This window comes from Ochotona princeps, chromosome 17 (genome assembly GCF_030435755.1).
Source record: "Ochotona princeps isolate mOchPri1 chromosome 17, mOchPri1.hap1, whole genome shotgun sequence".
Taxonomy (NCBI): Eukaryota; Metazoa; Chordata; class Mammalia; order Lagomorpha; family Ochotonidae; genus Ochotona; species Ochotona princeps.
The window spans coordinates 39006179-39021471 of NC_080848.1; the positions used below are offsets into that span (position 1 = coordinate 39006179).

The 15293-nt window shown below is 42.3% G+C and overlaps 1 protein-coding gene and 1 non-coding gene across 7 annotated transcripts; both read left to right on the plus strand.

Moving 5' to 3' along the window:
* Positions 1–31: 31 nt before the first annotated feature.
* Positions 32–15195, plus strand: SRR (serine racemase). 6 transcript variants are annotated; one of them, XM_004593967.3, is made up of 8 exons: positions 32–159; positions 7812–7983; positions 12443–12569; positions 12686–12789; positions 13749–13868; positions 13976–14050; positions 14480–14689; positions 14986–15195. In XM_004593967.3, exons 2-8 carry the CDS (start codon positions 7816–7818, stop codon positions 15193–15195), a joined length of 1014 nt encoding a protein of 337 aa, XP_004594024.2. In that variant the 5' UTR covers positions 32–159; positions 7812–7815. The 6 variants fall into 6 exon arrangements, with proteins under 6 accessions (XP_004594024.2, XP_058532176.1, XP_058532175.1 ...); XM_058676193.1 differs by having other exon boundaries at positions 115–235; XM_058676192.1 differs by lacking the exon at positions 32–159 and adding an exon at positions 2695–2813.
* On the plus strand, positions 7432–7536 carry LOC118759702 (U6 spliceosomal RNA). The gene has a single exon (XR_004996357.2). It is a non-coding gene; the product is annotated as a U6 spliceosomal RNA (small nuclear RNA).
* Positions 15196–15293: the final 98 nt, after the last annotated feature.

Genomic DNA, 15293 nt, shown 5'->3' on the forward strand with positions numbered 1-15293 from the left:
CGGTGGCCGCACTGGGAGAAAAGCGCGGAGCGCACGCTCCGGTAGGAACTGAGCAGGAGTGCGAGCCGGGCCGCGGGGGGCGGGCGCTGCGCGTGCGCAGAGGTGTGCTGGCGAGGGCAGGTGTGCTGCAGCCGGAGGTGGAGGTGCGGCCCTGGTGAGGTGAGGGGAGGCCGGGCGTGCGGGGAGGCTGAGGTGGTGGCCGCTCCCGAGGACACGGGTGGTGATCTGGGCTTAGGTAAACGCAGGCACCCACAATCTGGCCTCCTATAGCCATCCTAGGCCACGGTGTCGCGCCACACACAGGCCGGGACAGGTGCAGGCTTTTGGGGCGGAGGGTGGAGCTTAAAAATCCAGTATTTATTCTCATTTGTAAAATTAAAGAACGGATTCCCCGAGAACTGAATGAAGGCAGTTGCCCCATTGTGGCACAGCTGATGGTCCCGGGGTAGCCAAGGCTATTTTCTTTATGGCAAACCACATTCATTCCACACCTCCTGATTTTTAAAATAGATAAATTACATCGTGGGCTCGGCTGAGGGAAGAGATTGTGTGGAGGAGGAAGAGAAAGTACTGTGAAGGCACCTTGGGAATTTCTGTATCCGTGTAAATTCTTAGGAAAAAGTTGTCCCCTTGTCTCCCGCCGCTCCCCGGGTTCCAGTGGATACTTTTTTTTCCATCTTTAACTAGACTGGAACTGGTGGTACTGTAACCCTTTTAGTCCCTGAACTGTTACAAATGTCCCGCTGTTACCCCGGCACTGTTCCACCCAGTCTTCAGGGACTGGAAACTATCAGAGAACAGTTACGAATTGTGCTTTAATTGGAGCCTGGAGCCTGCAAGATTTGAGGAACCCGAACACTCTTTGAACTCAAGTGAGGTGACACTTAGCCACCAACAGGTTAAATGAAGGGATTCAGCAGCTGCAGAGGAGGGGGAAGGGACTGGGGTAGTCAGACCCAGAAGTGTTAAACATTAATTCGTGTTGACATGGAAATTTGGGAGAATATTGCGTCGTTTTAAGAAAAAAATGATGGAAGAACAATGGAAAGACAGAAATTAGAACAAATGGGATTGTGGATTTAGTGCAACATTGGGACCTGCAGATTAGATAATGCTAACAGTTTAAAACAGTTCAAGAATATTTACAGAACTCAGAGAGAAATTAATACATAAAAACTGAGAGATAACAACGGGAGACGTGGAGAACAGATGCAAAAACTGGTAATAGTCAAATTGAGGATTTTTTACTAAGTGTGAAAGAGTCAGAATTCTCAGATTTCATGAGGCAGTCATGAAATACCAGATAAGGACATGCATCATAATGAAAACTTATGAGTTTAAAAACAAAATGTGTTTAGATATCAAAATGGAACAGTCTTCAAGATCTATTTAATGCTTTTTCCTTAAAAAGCCACCTGTGGAACAATATATATAATATGACTTTATGTGTAGCAAAACCATTTATGGTCTATGTAAATTCTGTATAAATGCATCTTAAAAAAGACGCAGAAGAATACATTCCAAATTTTGGAAAGTGGCTGCCTGTGTAGAAAAGAGGGGATTTGGTAGTAGAGACTGAAAGTTCTGTCATGTTTTAAATTATTAAACTAGGGATTAGTCACATTATGAGGAAACCAAAAATACTAAAGCAGATTTGGATAGAGGGGATGGAGGAATTCAAGTTCCAAAACTAAAACTTGTATAGGTCACAGTCACTGAGACTCAATAGAGATGAGTAACTACAAATTAAGCAAAAAAAAATTCTTATAATCACATTTTTAATGCCAATTTTAAACAACTTGTAAATCAAGGACAAAATTAGGCTAAGATCATGGATTATTTTAGAAATTAAGCTAATGAAAATATTCATAACAAAATCCACACAATGTCTTTCAAACACAGATTATAGGACAATCTATCTTTCTATTCTTTGTTCTGATTCCCACGCATGTTCCATCCCTGTGCCCTTAGTGACTCTGGTCTGTTTGATTTGTGTCTTGAATGTATCTGTGTATCTTTGAATAATGGGAGATTACTTCAAAACATTCCTGGAAAATAGAATTACAAGACAGTATGAAATATTTAGAAGTTCATGTATAGTTTTCTCACAGCACAGTTTGTTCCTGAAGTTTTGGAAGAGTCCTTGTGTCCATAGATTTAAATTTTTCCCAAAAGACATTTGTCTTTTGATTCTATTTTCCACAAACCTTTTAGTGTACTATTGTTTAATGTTTCATGTATGTATTTTAATTGTAAATAACTCTTATAGTGGTGTAGATTTCATTCTGTTTCTTTTGGGCCAGGTGGTGGGGGAAAGACAGCACCTGCCAGTCTACTGGTTCACTTCCCAAATGCCCAGGACTGACCTGGGCCTGAAGACAATCCATGTCTCCCACTTGGACAGCAGGGATTCCATTATTTGAGCCATCACTGTTGCTGGCCAGGGTCTCCATTAGCAAGAATTTGAAGCCAGAAGACAGAGCCAGATTATATCATACCCAGGCACCTCAATATGGGACTTGGAAACCAGCTTCCAACCCATGCTAACCACCCACTTCATGTTACTATCAATACTTCTTACCTTTGCATATCGCCTTCCGTGACTTCATCCCTTTGGCCAGTGATTCTAGGCTAAGATGGATCAGTCAGAGCCCTTACTCAGAATTTTTTTTAAATTCAAACTACAAATTCAAACTGCAATGTGGAAGAGCATAGAGCCCAAAGCACAGGAGCTGTCCACAGTCACGGGTCCTGCCCTATGGAGCCAGCTGGTATGCAGTGGAAAAGAAGCCGACATGCAGAAGGCAGCCGAGGTGAGAAACAGCCCTGAAAGCTCTCAAGCCCCTGGTCCCCACTGTTCCTGAAGCTCTATACTCACACTCTTCCTGTGGTTTTGTTCAGCTCTTCCTTAAATACCTACAGCCAGTAAATCCTGTCAGCCTCATAAACTAGTTCAAATGATGGGAGTTGGGAACCAAGAGGCCTATTATAATCTCTCTTTTTGATGGTAGTGAGTTTAAAAAAAAAGTTGGTAAAAGACATAGTTTCCCAAGTAACCACTTCTATGACTACTGTGACTATGACTATAAATACTAAATACATTTAGCATTTATACACAATGTGCAGTCAATCTGCAGAATGCTCTACCAGTTAAACAACAGTTCCCCAGGCCCTGGCACTTACACTTCTGTCTATGAATGTGACCACTTATATAACTGGAATCATGCAACATTTGTCTTTTGTTACTGACTTATTTCAATTGACACGCTGTCCTCAGTGTTCATTCGTGAAAATACAGCATGCGTCAAAATCTCCTCCTTTGTAGAGTTGAAAAATATTCCATTGTAGGTACATGACATGATGTCTGGTCATCTGTCAACGGACACGTCCACCTTTGGTCGTGAGTTATGTAGCTAAGAATGCAGTTGTAGGGCCCGGCGGCGTGGCCTAGCTGCTAAAGTCCTCGCCTTGAACTCGCCCCGGGATCCCATATGGGTGCCGGTTCTAATCCCAGCAGCTCCACTTCCCATCCAGCTCCCTGCTTGTGACCTGGGAAAGCAGTCGAGGATGGTCCAAAGCCTTAGGACCCTGCACCCGTGTGGGAGACCTGGAAGAGGTTCCTGGTTCCCGGCTTCGGATCGGCACAGCACCGGTCGTTGCACTCACTTGGGGAGTGAATCATCAGACAGAAGATCTTCCTCTCTGTCTCTCCTCCTCTCTTTATATGTGACTTTGTAATAAGAAATAAATAAATCTTAAAAAAAAAAGAAAAAAGCAAGAAAACAGTTGTAAAACCAGTCTTCGAAGCTGTGCACTCAGTTCTTTTAAGTCTATATCCAGGAGTGAAATTTCTGGATTGAACAGTAATGTTATATTGACCATTATGAGGAATCACCATACTGTTTACTAGAACAGCTGTACCATTTGCATTTGTACCAGCAGTGCCTGGGGATTCCAATTTCTCCACATCCTCAAAGGTCAATAGTTTCCTTTTATTTTATTTTGTTTTTATTTTATTTGACAGAGTTGCAGAGAGAGGAAGAAACAGAGATCTTTCTGGTTCACTCCCCATTTTACAATGGTCAGAGCTGGGCCAGGCCAAAGCCAGGAACCTGGAGCTTCTTCCAAGCTTCTAAAATGGGTACAGGGTCCCAAGCATTTGGGCCAGCTTCTACTGCTTTCCAAGGCCACTTAGCAGGGAGCTAGATCAGAAGTGGAGCAGCTGGGACTGGAACTGATGTCCATATGGGATGCTGGCATTGCAGGTAGAGACTTCGCCAGCTTTGCCACACACTGGTCTGTTGGGTTTTCTATTGTAGGTGTATTCATTATTGTGAATTAGTATTTCTTTTTAAAAATAGTCGATATTTTTTTAGGCTTTATTTACTTTATTTGATAGTCAGATTTTACGTAGCTGTAGAGTTAGAAACCCTCTATCTGCTGACTCACTGTTGGCAATGAGCACAATGGCCAGAGCTGAGCTGATGCAAAGCCAGGAGCCCAGAGCTTCTTCTGGGTCTCCCAAGTGGGTGCAGGGATCCAAACACCTGGGCCATCATCTGCAGCTTCCCCAGGCACACCAGCAGGGAGCTAGATCAGAAGTGGAGCAACCATGTCTCAAACCAGCATGGGCACTGGCACCACTGGCAGAAGCTTAATGTATTACACATGATGCCAGCCCATGAAGTAGTACACCACAGATCAGTGATATTGAATATTTTTCATGTGGTTGTTGGCCATGTGTATCTTCGGAGAAAATTTTATTCAGGCTTTTGTCCATTTTTAAACTGTTTCTGTTTCTAAAATGTATCCTGCGCTATTTTTTTTTTTCCTAATCTCCACTCTTTCTTCCATTCTTTCGTTTGCTTTTAAGGGGACAACTGAAACTTCTTAGTTGTACACCCCAATTCTACCCTGGTCCCCTTTGCATTCACCACCACGTAGCCAGAACGATTTTCTAAAAATGGGAATTTTTTACTTGACATTCTATGACTCATAAGGAAAAAATGCATCCATGAGTTAAAGTCCTAAACTGTCAGGACTTTGCTATCATCACTCTTCTCACCAAGCACTCATCTCACACTCTCCTTTGATCATTATTCTCAGAAACATCGGGCATCTTGTCCTTTCTTAAAGGCTTACGTGTGTTTCCAACTGCCTGAAATACTTTTCTCTCTACCTGAATAAAATCCATTCATTCTCTGAGTCATTACTTATATTTTACTTCTCACTGGAGGCCTCTCATCAACCTTCATTGCTGATCTATCTAAATTGGCTCCCTACCACTTGAGTAGCTGTCATAGCAAAGCAACCATCAAACTTTGCAATCTTGTGCTTATTTTTGCATTGCTTATTACTCATCTCCACTGGGTTGTAAGGTGTATGAGGGCAAGAACATGTCTATTTTTCTTTTTAAAATTAATCTAATTTTCTCAAAGATTTATTTTTTTATTGGAAAGTCAGATACAGAGAGGAGGAAAGACAGAGAAGAAGGTCTTCTGTCCACTGGTTTACTCCCCAAGTGGCCACAGCGGCCAGAGCTGAGCTGATCCAGAGCCAGCAGCCTCTTCTGGGACTCCCACATGAGTGCAGGATCACAAGGGCTTGGACCGGCTTCAACTGCTTTCCCAGGCCACAAGCAAGGAGCTGGATGGGAAGCAGGGCTGCCGGGATTAGAACTGGGAGCCAGATGGGATCCCGGCATGTGCCAGGCGAGGACTTCAGCTGCTAGGCTACTATGCTGGGACCCAATAAATTCAGTTTTATGATTTAAAAATGTAATATTTTACCATATTCACTTCACATGTAGATAAATACATGTAAACGTATACTAATTTTTCTTGAAAACAGGGATATTAATATGACAAAATGAGAGATTCATGACAATGATCATAAATTGGTGTAGGACAAATTGGTCCTTCTAACATCCTCTCTAGACCCAATAATATCTGACACATAAAAGTGCTCAGTATTTATTGACTGAATGAATAAAGCAATAACTAAACCATATATGAAGGTGATTTTAGATTACTACTGACGTATCCAACTTTGAACTAACAAATATGATATTTAAACTTTCTTTGCCAAAAAGTAGAAATTACTGAAATTAAGAAAAGGTGATAAATCCAAATAAACTAGTAATTGTGAAGTCAATGAAAAACTTATCAGAGGTGTTTATATAAGGTAACCACAAACTTTCTGTATTTGCACATAGAATTTTTTTCTAAAAGGTACACAGGATCAACTATAGGTATGAGATCTAAAAAGATAATAAGATAATCTAAAAAAAGTCATGTGATAAACCTACAAAATCATTAGCTTTCGTTTAGGTTATCAGTCATTTTAGAATCTGATGAGAAAAATGCCTTTTTCCAGATGCAGCAAAAACAAACTATATTTGGGACTAACTTTAATCAGATATATACAAAATACAAATCACAATAACAGGATTCTGAAATTTAAAAAGTCACCTTTCATGGAAAACTAAACACTTTTAAACGTCGATTATGTCCCAATTAATTTATGTATTTTAAAGTGCACTTTCTGGAGCCCTTGACAAAAAAATTGTAAGGTTTGCTCGAAGCCAACACATTTTAGAAAAAGTCGAAGAGAAGTTTTCTAATATAATGGCCAACTAGAAAATGAATTGGTAAGTCCGATCAATGCAACAGAATACAAAACCGTAAACATGAATTGGCACTTAATTTTTTGATAAACATGGCATTTCAGAGGCAAAAGATGATTCTGTCAATAATGGCACATTAAAGAATCACAAAAGAATAAGAGACCAAAGAATATACAGGAAAAATGGTTCTGTTCCTGTTAATTTATATAAACTAAAATGGCTAGACATTAAGCCATTTTTTAAAAATTGCATAAATATACGTGTTGATATAATCAATACATTCATATCTGTTGATATGCAAATAACATTGAATAAATAAAATTTGTCAAAAAAGAATTTTTTCTGCATATATATAAAAATTTCTTACCAGGACTATATATAGATATTACCAGGACAAGAAAAAACACCAGAGGTTATAAAGCAACTATATTTATGAAGCAAAGTTTAGTGGTTTTCACATGCCTATTTTTAGATTAAATTGTCTCTATTGAACATGGATAACTTTTACTAATAAAGAAAAAGAAACAATGTTTAAAGGCTACAGTAAACATGGCAACTAAATGGAGCAGTAAGAAAAAAATCCTTTCACCTCAATTATCTTGTAATTATACATTTTTTAGTTTTTGCTTTTTAATATGTGTACATTAAAACCATGGAAAGAAACAAAATTTACATCATTTATTAAAATGGGCTATAGGCATTTATTAACTTTATTTTTTATATTGCTTTTTAAATTAAAATTTAAATCAGATTTTGAACTAAGTATATTCAAGTACTCTCACAACAATGATGAAAAGCAAGGTAGAGTGCTTGCTTTGGCAGTACATGTACTAAAACTGGAATAATACAGCGATGATTAGCGTGGCCAGTGCACAAGGAACATGCAAATTTGTGAAGCAATTTATATTAAAAATAAAAAAGCAAGGTAGAACCCAAGAAATGGATGCTACTAGGGGAAGGAGAGGGCTTAGCTTTCTATTAGTACCTTCAGTTCATATAAAGCTTCACCAAGAAAATTTAGTTCCACTTGAAGCCCCATTCTCCATTGAAATTCTGGCTTGCTAGTAATGGAGACAATTAGATACAATGCTCCAACCTCATCTCTGTGTTACACATTTTCAAAAATTATCAATAAACACACCATCTCAGACTTTGCTGTGGCCCTTTTCTTATTCCTGGGTTTCAGAACTATGTGTGCTCAGTACTGCATCTCCTTTGCTGATGTTGAACAAGCCCATACCAACATCCGAGATGTTATCCACCTCACACCGGTGCTAACAAGCTCCATTTTCAATCAAGCAACAGGGCGAAATCTTTTCTTCAAATGTGAACTCTTTCAGAAAACTGGATCTTTTAAGGTAACAATTTTTTCTGCTAGTATATCATGTATGTTTTCTTTTTTCTTATTTTAGTTTTTTTTTTTTTTCATTAGATAGGCAGATTTACAAAGAGGCAGAAAGATATGTTCCATCTGCTGGTTCATTTGCCAGATGGCCGCAACTGAACCCATCCAAAGCCAGCCGCAGTCAGGAGCTTCGTCCTGATCTCCCATGCACGTGTAGGGTCCCAAGGCCTTAGGCCAACCTCCAGTGGTTTCCCAGGCCACAAGCAGGGAGTGGATGGGCAGTAGAGCCACCAGAGCACAAGCTGGTGTCCAAATAGGATGTCAGCACTTGAAGGTGGAAGATTAGCCAGTTGAGCCATTGTACTGGTCTCCTTCCCCCCATGTATGTTTTCAAAAACAGCTGCAGAAATTTTCCTTTTTGAGTTCTGGTTACCTAGCATCATAGTGTTGATAAGCCACTGTTAGATAACCTAAAAATACCTTATTAACAAATCATATAATTTATTGTCCAGGTAATTTACATAAATATTTGTATTTATCACCCAAACTCTTGTTCAAACATATTTGAGATTCCAAGGGGAAATGTCTGACAATTGAGACAAGAGCCGTCAGCCCAGACTGTTGCGAGTAAAATGGGAAGTGTGATTAGATGTCTGAAGCACTTATCTTTTCACCTTACTATACCCTGGTATCTTCTGAATATGAAAGATCTGAAAATAGTTAAGACCCTTTTCCACAAAATATGTCACTGGCAACTAGTAGGTGGTTAAAGTACCCCTTGGGAGACCCACCTGAGTTCCAGCTCTGGCTCCGCTGGACTCTAGCTTCCTGTTAAGCTGTATCCTACAGGCAATCTGTGGGAGGCCCGGATTGAACTCTGAGCTCCTGACTTAGCCTGCCCTAGCCTGGGCACTGCAGGCATATGGAGAATGAACCAACACATGGGGTCTCTAGGCTTACCTACCTCTTTTGAATGGTTAAGACAGGCTGGGTATTTGGCACAGTACACTGACACCTCACTTGAGATGCCCACATCCCAGTACTGCAGCTAGGTTCGAGTCCTGGTGCGTCCTCTGATTCTAGCTTCCTGCTAATGCACAGCAAGTGATGGCTCAAATATTGGAGTCGCCACCAACCGCATGGGATGCCCAGATTGCATTCTCTGTCTTTGACATGGACCAGCTCTAACTCTTATGGGCATTTGGGAAGTGAAACAGCAAATAAATCTTGTTTTGTTTGTTTGTTGTTTTTGTTAAGATTTAGTTTTATGGAAAGTCAGATTTACAGAGAAGCAAAGAAAGATCTTCATCTGCTGGCTCACTCCACAGGTGGCTATGACGGCTGGAGCTGAGCCGATCTGAAGCCAAGAGCCAGGAGCTTCTTCTGGGTCCCAAGGCTTTGAGCTGAACTCAACTGCTTTCCCAAGCCACAAGCAGGGAGCTAGATGGGAAGTGGGGCAGCCGCGATTAGAACCAGATCCCAAATGGATCCCAGCACATGCAAGGCAAGGACTTTAGCCACAAGGCTACTGCACTGGGCCCAAACCTGTGTTTCAAATAAAATACAAATAAATCTTTAAAAAAAATACGTACTGCTTTTCAAAAGTAGTTAAGATGGTAAATTAAGGGAAAGCATTTGGTGCAGTAGTTAAGTTACTGCTTGGGATACCTGAACTCCAGGACACAGAACAAGAAATTTGCCTGTCTGTTTTTCAAATAAGTAGTTTTAGGGACAGGAATGATAGTGACTAGGTCCCCACTTGGGACGCCCATATCTTATATCACAGTGCTGGGATTCAAGTTGCAGCCCTGCTTCCAACTTCCTACTATGTGAGAGGCAACTGTGATACTCAGGTATTTGTCACTGCCACCTGCATGGAAGACCCAGAATGGGTTTGGGCTCCTGGCTTAAGTGTCGCCCTGGCTGTTGTGAGAATTTGGGGAATAGACCAGCAGATAGAAAGATTCACCACCTGTTTCCTTGCTTTTTTTTTTTTTTTGTAAGATTTATTTGTTTTTATTACAAAGTCAGATATACAGAAAGGAAGAGAGACAGAGAGGAAGATCTTCCATCCGATGATTCATTCCCCAAGTGAGCCGCAACGGCCAGTGCTGTGCCGATTCAAAGCCGGGAACCAGGAACCTCTTCTGGATCTCCCACACGGGTGCAGGGTCCCAAGGCTTTGGGCTGTCCTTGATTGCTTTCCCAGGCCACAAGCAAGGAGCTGGATGGGAAGTGGAGCTGCTGGGGTTAGAACTGGAGCCCATATGGGATCCCGGTGCATTCAAGGCAAGGACTTTAGCAGCTAGGCCAAGCCGCCGGGCCCTCCTTGCTTTTTAAATAAAGTAAAAATAAGTAAATGTTTTTAAAAGTTATACATTAAGGGGTCAACATTGTAGCACAATGGATTAAGTGACCACTGCAATGCAAATTTAGTTTTAGTCCCAGCTATTTCACTTCCAGTTCAGCTTTGAGCTAATACACTGGGAAGGCAATGAAAGGTAGCCCAAGGATCTGAGCCTCTGCTACCTATGTGGAAAGACCAGGATGGAATTCCTGACTCCTGAGCCATCTGGGAAGTGAATCAACATAGATGGAAGATCTCTGTGCCTACCTCTGCTTTCTTCTTATTATTCTAATGTATTTACTTATCTTGAAAGAATGAGAGGGAAAGACAGATCTTCCATCCTTTGGCCCACTTAGCAGGTGACCACAACAGCCAGGGCTAAAGACCAAACCAAAGCCAGGAACTCTATCCCAGTGGCAGAGACCCAAGCACTTGAGCCGTCTTCTGTTGTTTTGCCAACACCATTATCAAGGAATGATAGCAGAAATGCAGCAGCTGAGACATGAACCAGCACCCCGGAAGACTGCTTTGCCCACTATACTACAATGTTGGTTCCTCAAACCTTCAGAATATTTTAAGTGGAAAAGATATATCTTCTCTGTGTTAACTTGTTATGAATCTTCTGAGTATTGACCATTAGTTTCAGAGTGGCATGAAGTCTTTCAAATATACCCTTAAAAGAAAGGTTAGGCCTGGCATGGTAGCCTAGTGGTTACAAGTCCTTGCCTCGAATGCACTGAGATCCCAAATGGGCACCAGTTCTAATCCTGGTGGTCCCCCTTTCCATCCAGCTCCATGCTTGTGGCCTAGGAAGGCACTCAAAGATGGCCTAAAGCCTTGGGACCCTACACCCACCTGGGAGACCCGAAAGAGACTCCTGGCTTTAGATTGGCGCAGCTCTGGCCATTGCGGCCATTTGGGGAGTCGTTCAGTAGACAGAAGCTCTTCTATCTCTCCTCCTCCTCTATATCTTTCTAATAAAAATCTAAATTAAAAAAAAGTTACAAAACTGGTATGTTACACTTGAGTAAGGTTAGTTTATTGTATAGAGTAGGAGTAGTCTTTATGAAGTCTCCAGTAGTGCACAGTAATGTGTGAGGCCTTCACAAGCACTCACTGACTTGCCTAGAACAACCCATAGTCCTATAAACATCATTTGAGGTAAACTGCCCTAGCCACGTCTACCAGTTCTTCTCTTTTTTTTTTTTTTAAGATTTATTTATTTTATTACAAAGTCAGATATACAGACAGGAAGAGAGACAGGAAGATCTTCCGTCCGATGATTCACTCCCCAAGTGAGCCGCAATGGCTGGTGCTGTGCCGATCCGAAGCCGGGAACCAGGAACCTCTTCTGGGTCTCCCGCACGGGTGCAGGGTTCCAATGCATTGGGCCGTCCTCGACTGCTTTCCCAGGCCACAAGCAGGGAGCTGGATGGGAAGTGGAGCTGCCGGGATTAGAACCGGCGCCCATATGGGATCCCAGGGCATGTTCAAGGCAAGGACTTTAGCCACTAGGCCACAGTTCTTCTCTTTTCTACTGCATTTAAACTATATGTTTTCCATGTGGAGATACACAAGTACTTCCCCTTGGGTTGGAGCTACAATATATTTTTTTTAAAGGTTTATTTATTTTTATTACAAAGTCAGATAGACAGAGAGGAGAGACAGAGAGGAAGATCTTCCGTCCGATAATTCACTCCCCAAGTCAGCCGCAACAAGCTGGTGCTGCGACGATCCAAAGCCGGGAACCTGGAACCTCCTCTGGGTCTCCCACACAGGTGCAGTGTCCCAATGCATTGGGCCGTCCTCAACTGCTTTCCCAGGCCACAGGCAGGGAGCTGGATGGGAAGTGGAGCTGCCGGGATTAGAACCGGCACCCATATGGGATCCCGGGGCATTCAAGGCGAGGACTTTAGCCGCTAGGCCACACCGCCAGACCCTGGAGCTACAATATTAAGTACAGAAGCATGCTGGGTGGATTTGTAACCTAGAAGCCATAAACCATACCATCTTTAAGTATGCTGTATCTGATATTTGCAAGTGTCCAACAATTGCATTTTACAGAACATGTCACTGCTGTGATGCAGCACGTGACAGCAGGGGTTTACTGTGTCTCCTCTTGCAGATTCGTGGTGCTCTGAACGCTGTCCGAGGCTTGATTGCTGCCACCTCAGAAGGAAAGCCTAAAGCAGTCGTGACTCACAGCAGTGGGAACCATGGCCAGGCTCTCACCTATGCTGCCAAACTGGAAGGTACCCGACTCATTTGTCGGGCCCCTGGGTAGGATCATCCGTGAGAGCCGATAGCTTTGGTACTGAACCTTGCAAGAAGTTTCTATCCTAAACTCTCCTATGTTCTCCCCACCCAGGAATCCCTGTTCATGTTGTTGTACCCCAAACAGCTCCCAACTGTAAGAAACTGGCCATCCAAGCCTATGGCGCCTCTATTGTGTACAGCGAGCCGAGTGATGAGGTAAGAAAGCCGTCTCATTGGACTAGCTGCTGCTCTTCAGTCCCCTACATCACTTCCTCATCTGTGTTGGTCTGCTCCAACTTCTTACCTGTACTCACTCAGGTATTATTAGTGTCCGTTTAAAATACTACCTCTATTCTAACACTCTACAGACTGGACACCCTTTTCCCACTTGGATATGTCAAAGGCATTTCAAACTTCCCAGTGTATAACCAAACTCCTGATCATCCCAGTTAGTCCCATTCCAATCCTTATCTCCAGTAAACTAGAAAAAAAATTGGTATTACCTTTGATAACTGTCTCAAACCCCACATGCAAATCAGATTTTTCAAAATTATTTCCAGGCTAGCCCAGCAGCCCACTGCTACCCTGATTCCAACATCAATTCTCATTGATTCAGTAACCTAGCTAGCCTCTTCCACCCTTGTCCCTTGTTTTCAATGCCATGCATTTAGTAAGTCCAGACATGTTTCTTGTCCACTCAAAACACTGTTTCCCATTTCATGCATAGTGCTGCATCATCTGGGCCTGATCTGAACTGTCTGGTTCCTTTGTACCTTCAGCTCATCTGCAATTTTCCCTTAAAATACTCCATGCCAGTCACCTTGGCTTCTTAGCAGTTTCTCAGAAAGGCCAAACACTCCTACTCTATAGTCTTTCAACTTATTAGTTCTGTGGAATGTTCATGTGGAAAGACCGATTTGCTCAAATCTGTTGTTACTTTAATACTAGAGGCCCTTTCTGACCAACTCATATAAAACAAATTCCTTCATTTTTCTCCATAGCCTTTAAGTGTATCAGTTACTTCCCAACCTCTCCCCATGATCGAAGAATATACCCTCCTCTTGTGGGCAGGATCCATTTGAAAAATAAATGGTCAACAATGTGTCGTGACTGAATTGAACTTGTTGGAAGGTCTGTTAAATGCAAATCAAGTAAACTAATCCAACGTATTTCAGTCTAGAGAAAATGTTACAAAGAGAATTGTAGAAGAAACAAAAGGCATCATGATACATCCCAACCAGGAACCCACAGTGATAGCTGGGCAAGGGACAATTGCCCTGGAAGTGCTGAACCAGGTAATACAGCTCCTGGTAAAACCATTTTGCTGCAGACTCAGTTACTTCATATGTACATAAAAACTGCCTATTAGTGGTCTCACTCATATTTTCCATTCTTACTAAAGGTTCCCTTGGTGGATGCACTTGTGGTTCCAGTAGGAGGAGGAGGAATGGTTGCTGGAATAGCAATAACGGTTAAGGTGAGAACACTTCTGGAGAGCTTCCTGCCTCCAGCATCAAGAGCTTACTTTGTGCCATAATACAGTGAGGATATGAGTGACTTGCTCAGTCATGTCCCCCAGTTTGCCATCCACTGCTATAATCCCTTGGTACTTGAATGGAAGGCCTTTTTTGCCTCACTACCCTCTTCACTGAGCAGTTACAATGAGTGGCACTCCCACATCTCATCCCTGAATCCCCTTTTATCAACACAGTCCCCCACAACAAGCACTCCCTTTTCCCCAGAATAACCGTGGAGCCAGATGTGATCCAGACATCTGAGGGCCATCAGTAAACAATTTATTTATAAAGTACTTCATAGTCATATTTTCATGACATTTATCACAGGGGTAAATTTTGGAAGGAATGTCATTTACTGGGCCTGTTTGATGTGAGGCTCCCTTTCCCAGGCTCTGAGACCCAATGTGAAGGTTTATGCTGCTGAACCCTTGAACGCAGATGACTGCTACCAGTCCAAACTGAAAGGGGAACTCACACCCAATCCTGGTCCTCCAGAAACCATAGCAGACGGCGTCAAGTCCAGCATTGGCTTAAACACCTGGCCTATTATCAGGGACCTTGTGGATGACATATTCCTTGTCACAGAGGATGAGATTAAGGTAAGACTCCAAGGGGAAAAGGAACAAAGGAACCTGGGCAAAAGCACTTCATCCTCCTAGGAGAAGCAAGAGACCCAGAGGGACTTTTAACCTGGTGACTCCATTACATGTTGAAGAGGGCACCCTAATTATGACCATGTTGATGGTGGAGCAGTGTCATGAAAAAGCCTGCTCTTTACTGGCAAACACACAACAAGGAAACCCAGACAGAGCATAGATCCTCTTCTGATCTTTGTATGAGTAAACCCCTTAGACTCTTCCAAATCACTCATCCTCACTCCCTTCTATACCAACAGTATGCGACCAAGCTGGTGTGGGAAAGGATGAAGCTACTGATTGAACCGACAGCTGCTGTTGGAGTGGCTGCTGTACTTTCTCAGCATTTTCAAACTGTTTCCCCAGAAGTAAAGAATATCTGTGTTGTGCTCAGTGGTGGAAATGTAGACTTCAGCTCTGTAACTTGGATGAAGCAGGCTGAAAGGCCAGCTCAGTCTGTCTGTGTTTAAGTTACCCAAAGGAAGAGATGGGATTCAATGTCTCCAAATATGTGGAACTTTGTTTTCTGGTTATTGTCAACGTTTCCTCTCTCTTAAAATAGAGTTCA